The following is a 15,684-nucleotide window of genomic DNA, read 5'->3' as shown; positions in this document are numbered from 1 at the left end:
CCCTCCTCTTACTGCTGTCTGACTGATACTCAATCCAACTTAGTAAATAGTGAATAGATGAGTTGAGTGGATCAATTTTTAAATTGCAGGGTAAGATGAAGCTTATGATTTTCGTTACTGGTATGAGGATTCGAGTAGCAATGACTACTTTTCCAAATTAATAGAGTTAATTATAGTGTTATAATTATATTGTATTAAACTGGGCTGGTCGTTGAAATGTGTGGTAACTTGTTTTGATAAAAATTTGAATTATCTTCATTTGGATTTATATGCATATAATAAATTTGCTCAAGTTTGCTGACGTATTCTGGGATACGAAAATGATCCAAATTTTGCTGGATCTGCTAGCTGAATCACTGAAATGTGTTTTTAATTCATTCTCTTCGTATTTTCCCCTTCATTGTTCATAGAAGTACGCAGTGAATTCTGCAATACGCAATGCTGTTGAGAGAATCCATAATCATAATCCATTAACTATGTTCATTCCCATATTTTTTGTGAAGAAATCATGCATACAAACTATAGATTTTGTTTCTAGGTTGCAAATATGCATGGCTCCTTTGTTTATCTGTCCCCATCCATTCCTTTAATTATGCATTGGGATTGACCACGTTAACTTCGATTTTACTCTTGAAGTTTGTTTATGCGTTTTTTAATTTATTAATTTTTTTGAATAATAATATAGTAGTATTGCTTTACGGGTGGCACTTTGGTGACATAATGTCACCGTGACATTAAATCTGGGCCACACAACACATACCTTTATGTGGCCCAGATTTAATGTCACCCATACAACACATCTGGGCCACACAACACAAACTTTTGTGTGGCCCAGATTTAATGTCACCGTGACATTATGTCACTGAAGTATTATCCCTTGCTTTACTATACTGAACACAGAGCTTAAGAGCCAGCTTTGACTTTTGACTAGTAGATTGTGATCTCTTCCATCTGAAATTCAATTTGTTTTATATATATTCAATTATATTCTTTCAAGTTTCAACTTCAGTGAAAAGCCTTGGAGCAAGAGGAAGCCTAGTTAACGTGCTTGTGACGTCAAACTTCACATGTCTTTGTAGTGGCCTAGTGGGTTTGTTTTTGTTTGTTAATATTGCATTTCTTTCTTTCAGTTAAAGCATCACTTCTTTTCTCTTTTCTTAATTTTAATAACCCATCAAGAGTTGACAAAAACAATGTGGTAACACAATTTTCTCACTAATACAATTACAAACAAACCATGAAGGTCTTTTTTTTTTCTTTCTCTTCCCTTATATGCATTCTTCATTGTGTTTCAAAATCCTTGTTTTCATTTTCATAACATGTTACTTTTCTTGCATTTGATTAACAGGCATTTCATGTGGAGCTTTGGTCAATTTGGCTATCTGGGTTTGTCTTGATACTTCTCTCTCTATATGCAACACAAAGATTACCTTCAATCAACAAGGATCACACCAGAATTTTCAAGCTCAATAAAAATGATGTTTCGGATTCAAGAAACCTTAGCATTACCATATTCACAGCTCCTAAGCCTTTTATGGACTCTACTGGAACCAGACAGACGCTTGCTGTTCGGTCATGGTTGGCTTTATCTCCTTATGTTACTATTGTTTTGTTCAGCCAACACCCTTCTGTTGCCTCATTTGCAAGTTCTTTTGATACCGGCCAGGTTTCAGTTGATACCGACATCGATTTCACGTAAGCAAACTAGCATTGATGTGCCTTCATGAGTTGGTATTCATTATGAAAATCACGGTTCTAAATTGCAGTTGCAGTTGTGTTTACACTGCAAACCTTGTTATTGTGGAAAATTACAGACAAATGCGGCCAATGCAACCGTAATTGCATTTGCGATGTTGTTGCAGAGACTTCTAAAATCTCTATATCGAGGCCGCAATTGTATTGCAGACCACAATTTAGAACCATGATAGAAATTGTTGAACAATATTTCGATTTAGTACTAAATAAATTGGTGGTATTCTTTTAAGAATACACCAATTTGGTTTTTGAATGCACAAAATAGTACTATATAAAAATTGGTTAAGACTTGAGGTATCTTTATATATCATGCAAGACAAATAACATCATCATATTTTACCTGTTTGCTTCCAAAGATTCTGATTTTGTATGTATCTAGGTAGGTATGTACTCATGTATGTAAAACAATAGTACATTGTGGTGAATTTTAGGTATTAGTTACACCTGATGATGTAAAAGGAGAAACGTAAACTAATTTCTTCCAATCTATATTTTGTTTATCCAGCTTCCTTGGCAGTCCTTATTTCCATTCCATGATTGCGAAATCGTGCTCATTCCCATCAGACATATTTGTCATCGTTGATCCTGAAACAGTTATCCTTTCTGGATTCATCTCCACCCTAAATCATGTCTATAAACTTGATCTTGATTGGCTTCTTGTCGCTTCACCTCAAAATGCTTCAGCTCAAAATATTCTTCAGCTGCAGAAAATACCAAAACAGAATTGGCAGTGGAATCATTGTTATAATGCAGAAAGAATGATCATGGCATGGAATAACAAAGATATGCCTCTACATAATGGAGTTCTTCCACCTTTCATCTATGGTAAAGGTACACATAACAGTTGGATAATTCATGAGGCTATTTCATCTGAGTTCAGGTTTGTGTTTGATGCTAGTTGGACCATCACAAGTTTCAATCTGAATAATGCTACATTTGGAAATTCAACTGGTTTAGATGTTGAAAATAGAGACTGGGAATACATTGGTAATTCACATTTAGGAGAACACTATGGCTCATTCTACTATAGTGAAGCTAATTACTCAAACCTACCGAAACTTTTGACTTTTGAAAACCGTTACATCATGGTTGATACCAAAAACAACACTGTCTACCCAATCGGACACCTAAGTGGAGTGAAATTGATGAAGGAAAAGCTTTTTCCTTCTAGGTTAAAAGAAAATGCAATGCATTGCATTGATCATCAGAAATCAATGACAAGAATGTTGGATTGCTCTCTAAAGGATCAGAAGAAAATTTCAGCCTCTTTAGAGCTTCCATTTTCCTTAGAATCACTCTTGTCTATCACTGCAGACAGAAATAAAACAATTGTACTAACAGTTGCTGGCTATAGCTATAAGGATATGCTAATGAGTTGGGTTTGCAGATTAAGAAAATTGTCCATTGAAAATTTTATTGTCTCTGCCCTTGATCAGGAAACTTACCAATTCTCCGTCTTGCAGGTATGTTCTGTCTTTCTCTGCAAAAATAATACTATTTCATAAAGTACTCGATTATTTAGAACTTGCGTGCTAGCCCATTTGTTTGTTTTCTCGATAAAAATAACAAAAGTTACATTTTTTTTCTTTGCGATTATTTAAATATATTTAGGTATTTGATTCGATAGATAATGATACAATTACTAGTAAAATAGTTTAGATGAAAGGTAAAATTGGGAAAAATGGTTATACCAAAACTTGACATCCCCTTTATATTAATAGGTAATGTATAATCAGTTAATGATTTTCTTAAGCATGTTATATTGGCCTACGACACTATGATGATTTGCATAAAGGTAATCAAGTGTAGGCTTTTGAATCCATTAACTATTTCCTTTTTGTTCAAACAGAATGAAAATGAGAGACATATGGTGAAACCGAGTGTTTGAACTACAAAGTCGCATCAATTTCACATAGGCTCAAAGCAAAAATCACAAAAATTCAAAGATTAGAATATATTTTGAATGCTTTTTAACTTTATATTCTGATCTTAGTAATGATCTTATAAATTCTTGACACACTTTTTGCTATGGCAGGGAATTCCAGTTTTCAAAGATCCAATAGCTCCAAGTGATATTAGTTTTGATGATTGTCACTTTGGAACAAAGTGTTTCCAAAGGGTGACAAAAGTGAAGTCAAGAATTGTTTTGAAGATACTCAAGCTAGGTTACAATGTACTACTTAGTGATGTTGATACATATTGGTTCAGAAACCCTATTCCCTTTCTTAACTCCTTTGGCCATGCAGTTCTTGTTGCACAGTCTGATGAATACCAAGAACAAGGTAATTATTCCTGCATCTCACACTTGAAAATCATATTAACTATATATATTAAGTGTTTTCATAAGCTATCTTGAAAAACTTATTAACTTAATCTGAAAACAACATATAAACATGTCATGAACTATCTTCAACACTATGCAAGTATTTGTCGCACCGCTAAAAAAAAGTGTATATGTCATAGAATAAATTCAAATAATCTGTAAATAAGCTCTTCTGTGACACCTTTTTGCAAATTTTCTGTTCTTTTAGTCCCTTTCTACAATGATTGTTTTTCAATTGTTTCATTTGTGCAGGACCAATAAACCTACCTAGACGTTTGAACTCTGGCTTCTATTATGCTCATTCTGATAATCAAACAATTGCAGCGATAGAGAAAGTGGTGAAACATGCAGAAACTTCAGGCTTATCTGAACAACCAAGCTTCTATGACATATTATGTGGACAAGGAGGATCCAACCGTGTCGGTGATAACAAATGTGTAGAACCTGAAACAAATGTAATAGTACATTTCTTAGACAGAAACCTTTTTCCAAATGGCGCATACCAAAACCTGTGGCAAGATAAAACCGTCAAAGCAACATGTTTAAAAAAAGGATGCTATATTATTCACAATAATTGGATCAGTGGAAGGCTAAAGAAACTTACGCGCCAAGTTTTGTCAGGTTTATGGGAGTATGATCCTAGTACAAGAATGTGTCTGCAGAGCTAGCATAGTATCAAACCATGGACGCAGATTCCCCGCAGCAAGAAAACCACACATTTCTACGCAGTAAAGAATATTGGCAGTTAATCTGAGATCGGACGGTTTATATTACGCATTAACAAAATCAGTTTTAAATGATCTTGGCCGTTAATTTGAGATTGAACGGTTGAGATCGAAAACTGCTTGACGCAGTTACTGCACCAAATCCAAATCCCAAACCATGGAGTTAATATTGAGGAAATTACTTGATTCCTTCTTATCCATTCTATGACGAATTTTTGTTCTCATCTCACAAGACTGGAACAAAATCCATTCCTTTCCCTTTGTCTTCACATGTTCAAAGCATTGGTATCATCTTCACAACATTTAATGAGAAATATTAAATCATAAAACGGCCGGCCATAGTACACTAAGAATAATTCTTTAAATACTATTGACATAGCCAACGTTACACCCTCTACCTAACATATCCTTCTGATAGAATACGATGAAACATTTAGATTGTATAACTTTGAATTGCAGGCTATGCTGAAACGCGTCGTTCACTCGTTAGGTTTCATAGAGAACACTGATAACAAAGACTCGAAAAGTAAGAAGAAAGGAAACACCATGGGATACAAGGATCATCAATTCAGTTCCAAATCAAAGGACTTTGTTGTTAAAATAGCTCATGCAGGTGGAAAACAAGATGTTTATAGACACGCGGTTCCTGTTTACGCGTTGATGACAAAGTATCCAGGCATGTGTATTGCAAGTCCAGAAGTTTTCAAATCTCCTCACCAATCTGTATTATGGAAAGAAGATCTTTTGCTTCCTGGTCACAAGTATATCTTAATATCTTTGAAAGATGTTGAGAGGCTGAAAAGAAAACATCCAGAGAAAGATCATACCAAAGAGACTAATGGGGTGGTAGAAAAAGATAATCTTGGTACAAAATCCAAGTCTCCTAGCAATGGACACAAACACAAAGAGAATGGTAAAATGAAAGAGTTAAATGGTGTTGTAGAGGGAATGGCAGTGGATACAAAGATGAATGAATATGTAGTGGAAGGAGAAGTTTTAGAGGATTCTTTTAGGCTTGCAAAGAACTTTTATAATAATCCTAAGGAGAAGCCAACAAAACCTTCAAGAAAAAGAGGCCTAAGACCAATGAAAAATTTTGTTCCACCTTTTCCAAAGGCAAGACAATATAGAAGTTTGGGATGGAAACCTAGTCTTCCAGCTGTGAAGGAACTCTCTCCATGATTTTGTATATTGGATTTTTTTTTTTTTTTTGTATATTAGTTTTTTTGTTTCCTTTTACTTTTTTTATGTAACTCCTTGTTATGATACTATGTTTGTAAGTTAATTGCTGATTCCTCTCCATGGATCTAATAGATTGATAGTGTTACTTTACATCTTTGTTAATAAAATCCAAACATCTTCCAACTTTTTTCCCCTTTTTTATACAAGCTTCTAATTATGCACAAGATACTTTTGTGCATATATTAGAGAGAAGAAAAGGGGTAAGTTAAAGTAGATTTCACACCTTCACTTTTTTTATTGCTTTAACTTTCTTGCAGTTGGTAACCGAATAAATCCGGCTTCACAACCCGACACACACCCAATCAGCCGAAACCAATGCTCCAAACGGTCAGACTTGGGCCGGAGTTTTCCACCTGCGGCTTTTTCGGGGGCGGTTTCAGGCAAAACCGACTGATACTTATGCCTAATAAAAATATAATCATATTTAAGCTCCACTGTCTAGATCTTAAAAGCCAAAGGTTCACCATGTTAAATTATCAAAAGATAAAGCTTGAATCTCAGTGCTCTCTATTACTGAAGAATATTTCAACAGATGGATTTAAAGCACACATAAGCAAAAACAAAAATGTTAAAATGAATTTATTAAGTACATGCATAGAAGCTTTTTTTCCAATATTTTCTCTGAATTTTCATCCTTCAAAGTCCAAAGATTGCTAAATTATTTCAACTTAGCTACAGAAAAGTAACATGTCTGCAATTTCATCAGTCTCTTCTGCAATCACAGTCTTCACATAGAAACCAAACACCAAAAATTTCATCCCTTGCCGATCCTCTTCTCCAAATTTCACCACAAATAAACAGTTAATCTCAAAAGACGGCGCTAGTGAATTGAATTAAGTAACCACATACATATAACCTGTTCTATTATATCTTGAAAATGCAGACTCATAAAACATAAGACAAAAGCTTAGTCAAAATCCACGTGTAAATCACCGATAAGGTAGCACCAACCGGAATAGTAACCGCCCATGAAGCACAAATCTCCTTCACTGTTTCTGATCTAACATTGTTAAATCCTCTCGCGAATCCAACTCCCATTACTGCACCAACTAGCGTATGTGTCCCCGATATCGGTAGCCCTAGCTTCGAAGCAAACAGAACAACCGATGCAGCTGCAAACTCGGCTGCAAATCCTCTTGTCGGTGTAAGTTCTGTTATTTTCTTTCCAATTGTAGCTATAACTCTATAACCCCACATCATTAGTCCTGCAACAATTCCAAATCCACCCCAAGCAAGAACATCAATCGGAATAACTATATCAGCTCCTTTTGCTGCGCCTTGTAGAATAGCTAACGCACCGGCCAATGGACCTATTGCGTTGGAGACATCGTTTCCACCGTGAGCAAATGACATGAAACACGCTGATAAAACCTGCATATAACCGAAAACTCCGTAAACTATTTCAAGTTGAGTACCCTTTGGACCTGTAATATCAGAGAAGAAGCTTATGTTTTGGGGGACAGGTTCCAGATGTGGAGTATTTGACTTGTCTAGAAGATGTCCGAGTTGTTTACGGATAGTTCTGTTGACCAGGAAAGCCCCGACGGTTCCACAAGCTAATGCCTGGCTTAGAGCTATTGGAAAAATCTTGCTAAGTGGGAAAGCAGCAAAGGAAATTCCAGTTACGCCAAGAAATACAGCAATTGGTGCTGCTGCAGCTGCTGCTTGTCCTGGGTTACTTGCACTGTATACAAACTGCATGGGGGAAAATATTAGGGTTGAATGAGCATGAATCTAACATATCTGTTTAGATAAACACCTTAATTAAGTGATTATAGCATAAAGCTTGTCAAACAAGTGTTTATATATTAGCTATTTCTAGAGCAAAAGATTATTCAAGTCCACTGTCAGTTCATAATAGTTTAACATTGTCGTCCAACGATCTATTGCCACTTCATTTGACGAATTTTACAACTCGTGTTGTCAAACTACATGATTTCACCACACATTATTGGGTGATCTGAAACATTTTTACACAGAAAGTGCATGAACAGATTTGAATAATTTTCACTAACATGACTTTTGCATTATCAAACCATGAAATAAATGTTGCATTAATGAGCTTACCCTTCGAATGCATTTGTAGACAATGAACGATACTGCTGCTCCCAATAGTGGCGAGAAAATCCATGACGAAATCACTCTTGCCAGTGAACCCCAAAATACAGCTCCAGCACCTCCATAAACTAGGCCAAACCCTACCATTGCTCCCACTATACAATGTGTAGTAGATACCGGCCAACCATAATATGATGCAAACTGCATAGCACAAAAAACAAGTACCTAATTAAATTCATTGAATTGTTACTGCATAATTAAGGCATAATTTTATTCATTTTGTTTTCCTTATTTTCTTGACCAAAAATAAAAGATAATGACATTAGTTTCCTCAATAACTCAGAAAACTCAATAACTGCATGTTGTTTCAAGGAAAAAAATGAGTATCTGTTGAGAAACAAGACAAGTCTTGTCTTTGCTTGCTGACACATATTTGAGTTCAATTTTTTCAATTTCTTCAGTCATAAAAGAGATAACTTTGGATGTAAATCTCAAAGAAATTTAGTTTCATCAGTATATATTTATTAATTAAAATGATGCTGTTGTTTTGGAAACCTTTTGGCCTTTACTTTCCAACTATAGCAATAAAAAGCTGAGATACATTGATCTTGAAAGAAAATATATACTAATATTTTCAATGCATAATAAAGAAAATACAGACAAATTCCCATGTAGCCGCATACACTAATATCTGACACTTAGAAAATGTAAACTAAGGAACACCCCAATGTCATACAAATGACACATTTCTAATGGCTAAAATAAAGAATCAATTGTTTCCTTGTTTTCTTCAGCTAGGGAGTCCTATGTTCCTATTCCTAACCAAGGTTTTTGTTAAGAGTCCTACGTTGGAAGAGCTATGTTCTGAATATAAGTTTATAAGTGGTGTAATAATCCCCTCACAAGCCGATTTTGTAAAGTTAAATTAGACCCAACTGAAATTTTAAGATGGTATCAGAGCTTATTTAGATCCGTTGAGCCATCTGCTACGAGGTCACCACTATCAGTCCTGAACGTCAAGGGTATGTGTTAAAAGTCTCACATTGGACGTGGCATTCCACAATTTAAAACTATGTTCCTAAGTTCTAGATTCCTTCAAAGTTTTCTCCATATCAATTATCTCAACATGCTTATAGTAATAGTTCCAACATCACAAAACCAGATTGCAAATTTTTAAAGTGTAATTTAAAAATTGGCCTTTGTATTATCATTGTTTTGACCCCATTTGAAAACTTCCGCATAAGAACACAATTGATTATTTCTTGTCCCTTTTTATAAGTCCCCCTTCAAATTTTCAACTTGATTAATTATTTCTTTACCATAATACACCTAATTACTTTGCCTCCTTTTGCAACTAACTTAGAAAATATAAATCCATCCTCTCTCATAAATGGTAAACTTAGAAAACAATACCAATTGTTTTTTTTTTTTTTTTAAGAAGCTAAATTAGCCACTCAAATTGGCACCGGGGAGAATTGGCACGAGGGATAATCGAACTTGAGACCTTGAGGAGGAGCACACTCCCAGGTCCCAAGTCAGTACCACCAGCCCAACCCAAGTGGGTTAACAATACCAATTGTTAACAAACTTAATACTACTATAAATTTTCTTAATCTCCATAATTTACTCAACAAGTTCTTATATTCAGGGACGAAGATAGTACTAAATTGCGAAACGGTGTTGTTTTTGTTTACCTGTAACCAAGTACCAGCAGCAGCAAGTGAAGAAAGCAACCCAGCAAAAAGCAAAGTATCCTTCCCCTGAAAAACATTAGCAACAAGAATTCCCTTCTGCATTGTACTTGTCACATGAGTTCCCATCAACAATGCCCCTGAAAACTCCAACACTGCAGCTGTCAACACAGCTTGCCTAAGTGACAATGCACCAGATCCAACTGAAGTTCCCATTGCATTTGCAACATCATTAGCACCAATGTTCCAAGCCATGTAAAATCCAAACAAAAGTGTTCCATATGATAACATCTTTGTCTTCAATGCCAAACCTTGTCCTAAAGATGTCATAAACAAAGGAAAAACAAGTGCAGCCATTACTATACATATTGTTATAGCAGAAGCTGTTCTTGATGATATGTGAAATGCTTTAGCCATTCCTGATACTTCATCGTTATTCTCTCCGTTTTCGGTTGCAGCATGTTGGTGATGTTCATTGTGCTGAATTTCTTCTTTTGAACCTTCTTCTCCTTCTGCTTCTGCAAAAGATGATAAGCTTGCAAAAGGGTGTCTGAGTTTACAGTTTTTCAAACTTTTTGCTATGTTTGGTGAAAGTGGAAGAGGCTTGACATGGAGAAACTCTCTTAGAAACAAGGGTGAAGTGTTTCTAGAGAGAAAGATATAAGAGTTTCTATGGAAATTAGAAGAAGTTAATGATGTTTTTTTTGTATGTTTGGTTAAAGAAAAACCACAAGAGTGATTCAAATTCATTTCTTGATGGAAAGATAAAAAAAACAATGAACAATTAGAGTGAAAGAAGTGTGTGTTTTTGGAATCTTTGTGTGATTATTTAGGAAGATTCTTTGCCATATGAATGAAGAGAAAGGGTGGAAGTAGGTGAAGATGGTGAAGAAAGAGTGAAAAGAATGTGGAAGAAAGCATTTTTGGTATTTGCATTATTTTTGTTAAAGAAGAATATAAGGGAATGAGTGGTGCATGAAGCTTCTTGAGGTATTGTAATGTTGTTAATCTTTGTCAACCATATATTTCATATTCCATCATAGCAACAAAAATAGTTTTTTTTTTTTTTGAGGGGAAAAAATAGTTGAAATTGATGTTTTTATATGGTTGAAATTTTGGAAAAATATGAGAAATTGTTACATAACATTATCTAGAGATAAAAGAGTACGACATTTTGTGTATATGTGAGTTACACGTGTATGGATTGGTTTGCTTTGTTGATTCCATGTTTATATTTTTGTATGTGTTGTATGCAATGCAATGCAATGAAATACACGATTTTGAAGATTCTCTTTGAATCACAGGTAAAATGTGCTACATATTTTTTTTTGAGAGAGATATATGTTACATTTATATAAAGATTAGTCACTAATAAGATATCTTAATCAGGGGCGTAGCCCTTCAGCACCATGTGGTAGCCAAGGCTACCCCAAAAAAATTATTTTTCTTGAATGAGTGGGTATGATTTTATATCTAGCTACCTCAAGTAAAAAATATTTAGCTACCCCAAACAAATTTATTTGTTAAATTAGCATAAATAATAAAGTAAAAATATTACTACATGATTGATAAATTTATTTGTATTAATTTGTCGTTTTCAGTCTCAACAACAAATAATGAGTTTCTTGCAAATAACTTATTTGTTTACATTGAAAACGACATTATTACTCTATTTAGTATATAAATCAATTATGAATAAAATTGGCTTTTTGAAATGTTGTGTCCAGCTTTTCTAAATAGCTATTGTCAATTTTGATTTTCTTTGTTATTGTTTTGTTTACATTTCATGTAAGTAAAAATTATAGTGATTGTTTTTTAACATATTGGTCTCTAGAACGGGTAACACTTGGGTGACATTGGGGTGCCAATGTCATGTGACTTGGGTGATTTTAAAACTCTTCTTCTTTTCTTTTGGTAAAAATTTGAGAGAAAAAATAATTTTTTTTAGTGACTAAACTTAAAAAGATATAATTTATTGGACTACAATTATATTTTATCTTTAAATTTAATATTTTATTTTTCTTTAAACGTGGCCCCCGCGTAATATTTCTGCTAGCTTCGCCGCTGATCTTAATACTATGTTTTTTTTTTTTTTGAAGATCTTGCTACTATGTTGTTGTCATTTACATCATATATAATTCAAATCGTATTTATTATATCATCCTTTGTATCATAAAAATATTATATTATTAGAATACACACACATATATGCTTATCATATTCAAGAGGAGTCACATGATTTTGACTTAAATTTTTTTTAATGATATCATTTGATTAAAGTTACAGAAAACATTTTGAATATTATTCTTAGACGGAGCCTTTGAAAAAATTGTTAGAATGTTTTTTTTAAGACAAGGAAAATTGTCCATAAAATAGGGATGGGGGTTTGAAAATTGTTGATAACACAATAAGATAGAATCCCAACCCGATCAAATTTAGTTCGTCGACATGTTCTTCAACTTACCGATAATGTTTGTGTTGGTGGATGTGGTTCCTCGGAGACGGCGGATCACCTTTTCATCGGTTGTGATGTGTTTGGGAGTGTCTGGTATTCAGTTTGTCTTTGGACTGGTATCCCTTGCGTTTTTTCTGGCTCGGTAACGGATCATTACTTTCAGTTTATTCACATGGCAGGATTACCGCGCCCTTCTCATTATTATCTGAAGGTTATTTGACTTGCTTGTATTTGGGCAATTTGGAAGGAGAGAAACAACTGTATCTTCAAAAATGCGGTTATTGATCCTTTCAGTATTGTTTAAAGAGTGAAGCTAAACTCTTTTTTATGGCTTTCTTCGAATGTTATTCCTTTATGGTTTGGTTTTCACGATTGGTGGAGATACCCACTTCATTGTATGGATGTCATGTAATTATTTATTTTTCGGTTGCTGGTGGCATCTTCTTTAGGTGCTTGTGTCTTGTATCTGACATTGGGTGATTCATCACTTTTAGCGCACCTTGTGCGAGGTGAATCATTCCGCTTTTGAGCATATATTTCATTTTAATCTGTTCAAAAAAAAAAATCCTCCAACGTTTGCTTAAGTGGGCAAATATTTAATATCATATCAAATAAAGTCAAAGAAGGAAGAGCTAAGTCTCTCTGGTGCTTACTATTGGTTGAAAATAAGTATAAGTTATAGTGGGCCTATCAAAGATCAATGATTTTCCAGTGCTTACTATTTGATCATAAACCGTTACTTCTGTATGATGGTTTGGTGGTTCTCTACATGTTGACATAACAGTAACCACATAAAGCTTATGTTACAAAGGAGATTATAATTTTGTGCAATGCTTCTTAGTTCTTACACTAAATGAAACTTGATGTTGGCAGGACCGTCCTAGGCATAGACCGGGGGTGCGGCAGGCCTAGGGGCCATGCCCGTAGGAGGCGCAAAAAAAAAAAAGAATTACAGTGGGGAGTGTATATATAAAGATGTTTTAGAATGGGGGTATATATAACAAAAATCGTAAAGAGGTTACAAACCTTTATCAGACTTCAGCCCAGTAGCCCTACACTCTTTATTTTACAACTCAGCAGTATTTCATTTACACACACCCAAGTCCAGCGCTTTCATTTTCACACCCCCAATATTTCATTGGCCAAACCACAAAACTTAGAAGTAAAACATAAAACGTAGAAGCAACACGTAAAACACAAAATCTCTACTTCTTTCCATAAACTAAATTTCTTTTTTATTTATTTGGAGGATGCTTTTTGGTGTTTCAAATTGAAGGGAATCTAAATTTGTATTTAGATTTCATAATATAAGCTTGGAACTTAGTTTTGCCTCTCCCTCTTTTTTCTTTTTCTTTTTGCCTCGTTACTTTGTAACACTACCAAAAAAAGATTTCATAATATAATGATATGACTTTCATCATGAAAGTTTCATGTTTGGGACATCAAATTTGGTCTTGTGTTATTTTTTAGGGTTAATTAAGTTTTTAGTCCCTATAAATATTCACAGTTTTGTTTTTAGTCCCTACAAAATAAAATCACACTTTTTAGTCCCTGTGACATTTTCCTTAAGCATTTTAGGGACTAAAAATGCTAATGGAAAATTTTATAGGGACTAAAAATACTGATGGAAAAATTTTATAGGGACTAAAAATGCTGATGGAAAATTTTATAGGGACTAAAAAGTGTGATTTTATTTTGTAGGGACTAAAAACAAAACTGTGAATATTTATAGGGACTAAAAACTTAATTAACCCTATTTTTTATAAGTAACATATCATATTCTATTGACAAATGATAAAAAGTTTTCATGTCATTGAGTATGAGTGAAGTGTATTTTACTTAGCCTTGTTGGGTTTGGTTCGGCCCCCAAACTTTTTTTTGTTTTCTTATTCTTTTTTATTAATAATATATAGGATGAAGATGTATTTGACACACAATGTTTTGCGGTGTTAGCATTAGGGATGGGCACAGTTTGGTTCAGAACCAAAACTGTGTGTGAACTGAACTGAACTATAAGGGAACAATTCGAACCGAACTGAACCGGTCTTCAAACTAGTGCACTGTTTAGTTTTTTTAAAAAACTGAACTGTTCCCACACTAGTAAATATTTTAGAAATAAGAACCAAATGCCCTGTTGTGATACGAGAGTAGCTGTTATATTTGTAATTGCAGGACAGAGAGCAACAATTAGTAACTGTTATCAAAACAAAGAGAGTAAGTAAAATTGTTGGAAACTAAACCCTCTGCTTTCAGTGTTTGTTGCTATTCATTTTGAACTTTCTGTGTGAATTGCTGTTTGTTGCTATTCACAATTATCAAAAAAGGGCAAAATAATGATTCCTTCAATTAGTAACTGTTATCTTTAATTGTGAACTGAAAATCTTATTGATTATCAAAACATTGCCACCATGCAAAATAATAAGTTTGGTTTTTCAAAAATAATAAGTTCAGTTTTGATAAGCAAATTCAGTTTTGGTTTTTTTTTTTTTTTTTTTTTTATCAAAAAGGTTTGGTTAATAACTGCTCCTTTAAGTATGGATCAATTCATAACTTTTATATAACGATTCAGTTCAGTAGCAGTTCGGTTCAGTTTTTGGTTTTTTTGCCCACCCGTAGTTAGCATAGCTGGGACTTCAAAACATTATATTATGGTGAGTGGTGACTTGGCTAACAGTATAGCTGAGATGTCAACCGTCATGATTAAAAAAGGGTCTTGCTAACCAGTGCCCTTAGGACAATGGTTAAGAAAACTACAAATAGAAAAATTTATTTTGAAAATATAAATTTTGACTTTTGATTAAGTAATAATTACATTATTTTTTTTATAAAAAAATGTTACTTGTTTTAATTGCTTAACCAATGCCCTGAGAGCATTGTTTTTCAATCTCCATAAAAAAAATGATATATTATATAAGAGGGTCATTTTCTCAAACTTGACATAAGACCCATAAAATGCTAGAAACGGCGCTGGATGTTGGCATCATTCATTACTAGAACATGTATTCTTCAGAAGCACATTGAAGGGTAGAAGGTTTGAGCGCGAAAGTCAATCGTTTAATGATGGTTGTCTACAATGCACACAAAATTGTACAATGACCCATGTAAAGTAGATTGTTATTGTGTTTTTTTTTTTTTTTTGCACTTTCAATTCATATGAATTATACAAAAAATATATAAAATATATATTTTTAGCTTCTTTTAAAAAATTCATTATGCACTAAATAAAACTACAAACCAATTAACTCCTTCTGTAAAAAAAACAAAAAAAAAACCAATTAACTCATTGTTTAAGCTAATACCGTCCACACACTGAAATGATTGATCAAACTTGAAATACAAAAGTAAAAATACTACATCAAAAAATAAATATGAAAAGACATGAAACTAAATTAATCCAAAGTTCATCAATACTTTAAATTAAAACGAAACACTAAT

General features: G+C 33.8%; 3 protein-coding genes across 3 annotated transcripts; 2 read left to right on the top strand and 1 right to left on the bottom strand.

The window, feature by feature from the left end:
• Nucleotides 1-1,195: 1,195 nt before the first annotated feature.
• Nucleotides 1,196-6,174, top strand: LOC146900265 (Nucleotide-diphospho-sugar transferase family protein). Its single transcript, XM_085739130.1, has 5 exons — nt 1,196-1,243; nt 1,349-1,695; nt 2,261-3,218; nt 3,791-4,037; nt 4,331-6,174. The coding sequence occupies exons 1-5, from the start codon at nt 1,238-1,240 to the stop codon at nt 4,744-4,746; spliced, it is 1,974 nt and encodes a 657-aa protein (XP_085595256.1). The 5' UTR covers nt 1,196-1,237; the 3' UTR covers nt 4,747-6,174.
• LOC146900266 (uncharacterized) lies at nt 5,266-6,174 on the top strand. Its single transcript, XM_085739133.1, has one exon. The coding sequence runs from the start codon at nt 5,266-5,268 to the stop codon at nt 5,983-5,985; it is 720 nt and encodes a 239-aa protein (XP_085595259.1). The 3' UTR covers nt 5,986-6,174.
• A 344-nt stretch (nt 6,175-6,518) lies between these two features.
• PHT2;1 (phosphate transporter 2;1) lies at nt 6,519-10,713 on the bottom strand. The gene is made up of 3 exons (XM_085739132.1): nt 9,798-10,713; nt 8,113-8,304; nt 6,519-7,740 (listed from the first exon to the last, which is right to left on the bottom strand). The coding sequence occupies exons 1-3, from the start codon at nt 10,542-10,544 to the stop codon at nt 6,931-6,933; spliced, it is 1,749 nt and encodes a 582-aa protein (XP_085595258.1). The 5' UTR covers nt 10,545-10,713; the 3' UTR covers nt 6,519-6,930.
• Nucleotides 10,714-15,684: the final 4,971 nt, after the last annotated feature.

The sequence above is a fragment of the Medicago sativa genome, chromosome 8 (assembly GCF_051527215.1).
Source record: "Medicago sativa cultivar Bolivia chromosome 8, Bolivia_mono, whole genome shotgun sequence".
NCBI lineage: Eukaryota > Viridiplantae > Streptophyta > Magnoliopsida > Fabales > Fabaceae > Medicago > Medicago sativa.
This window is presented reverse-complemented; position numbering and strand designations above follow the sequence as displayed.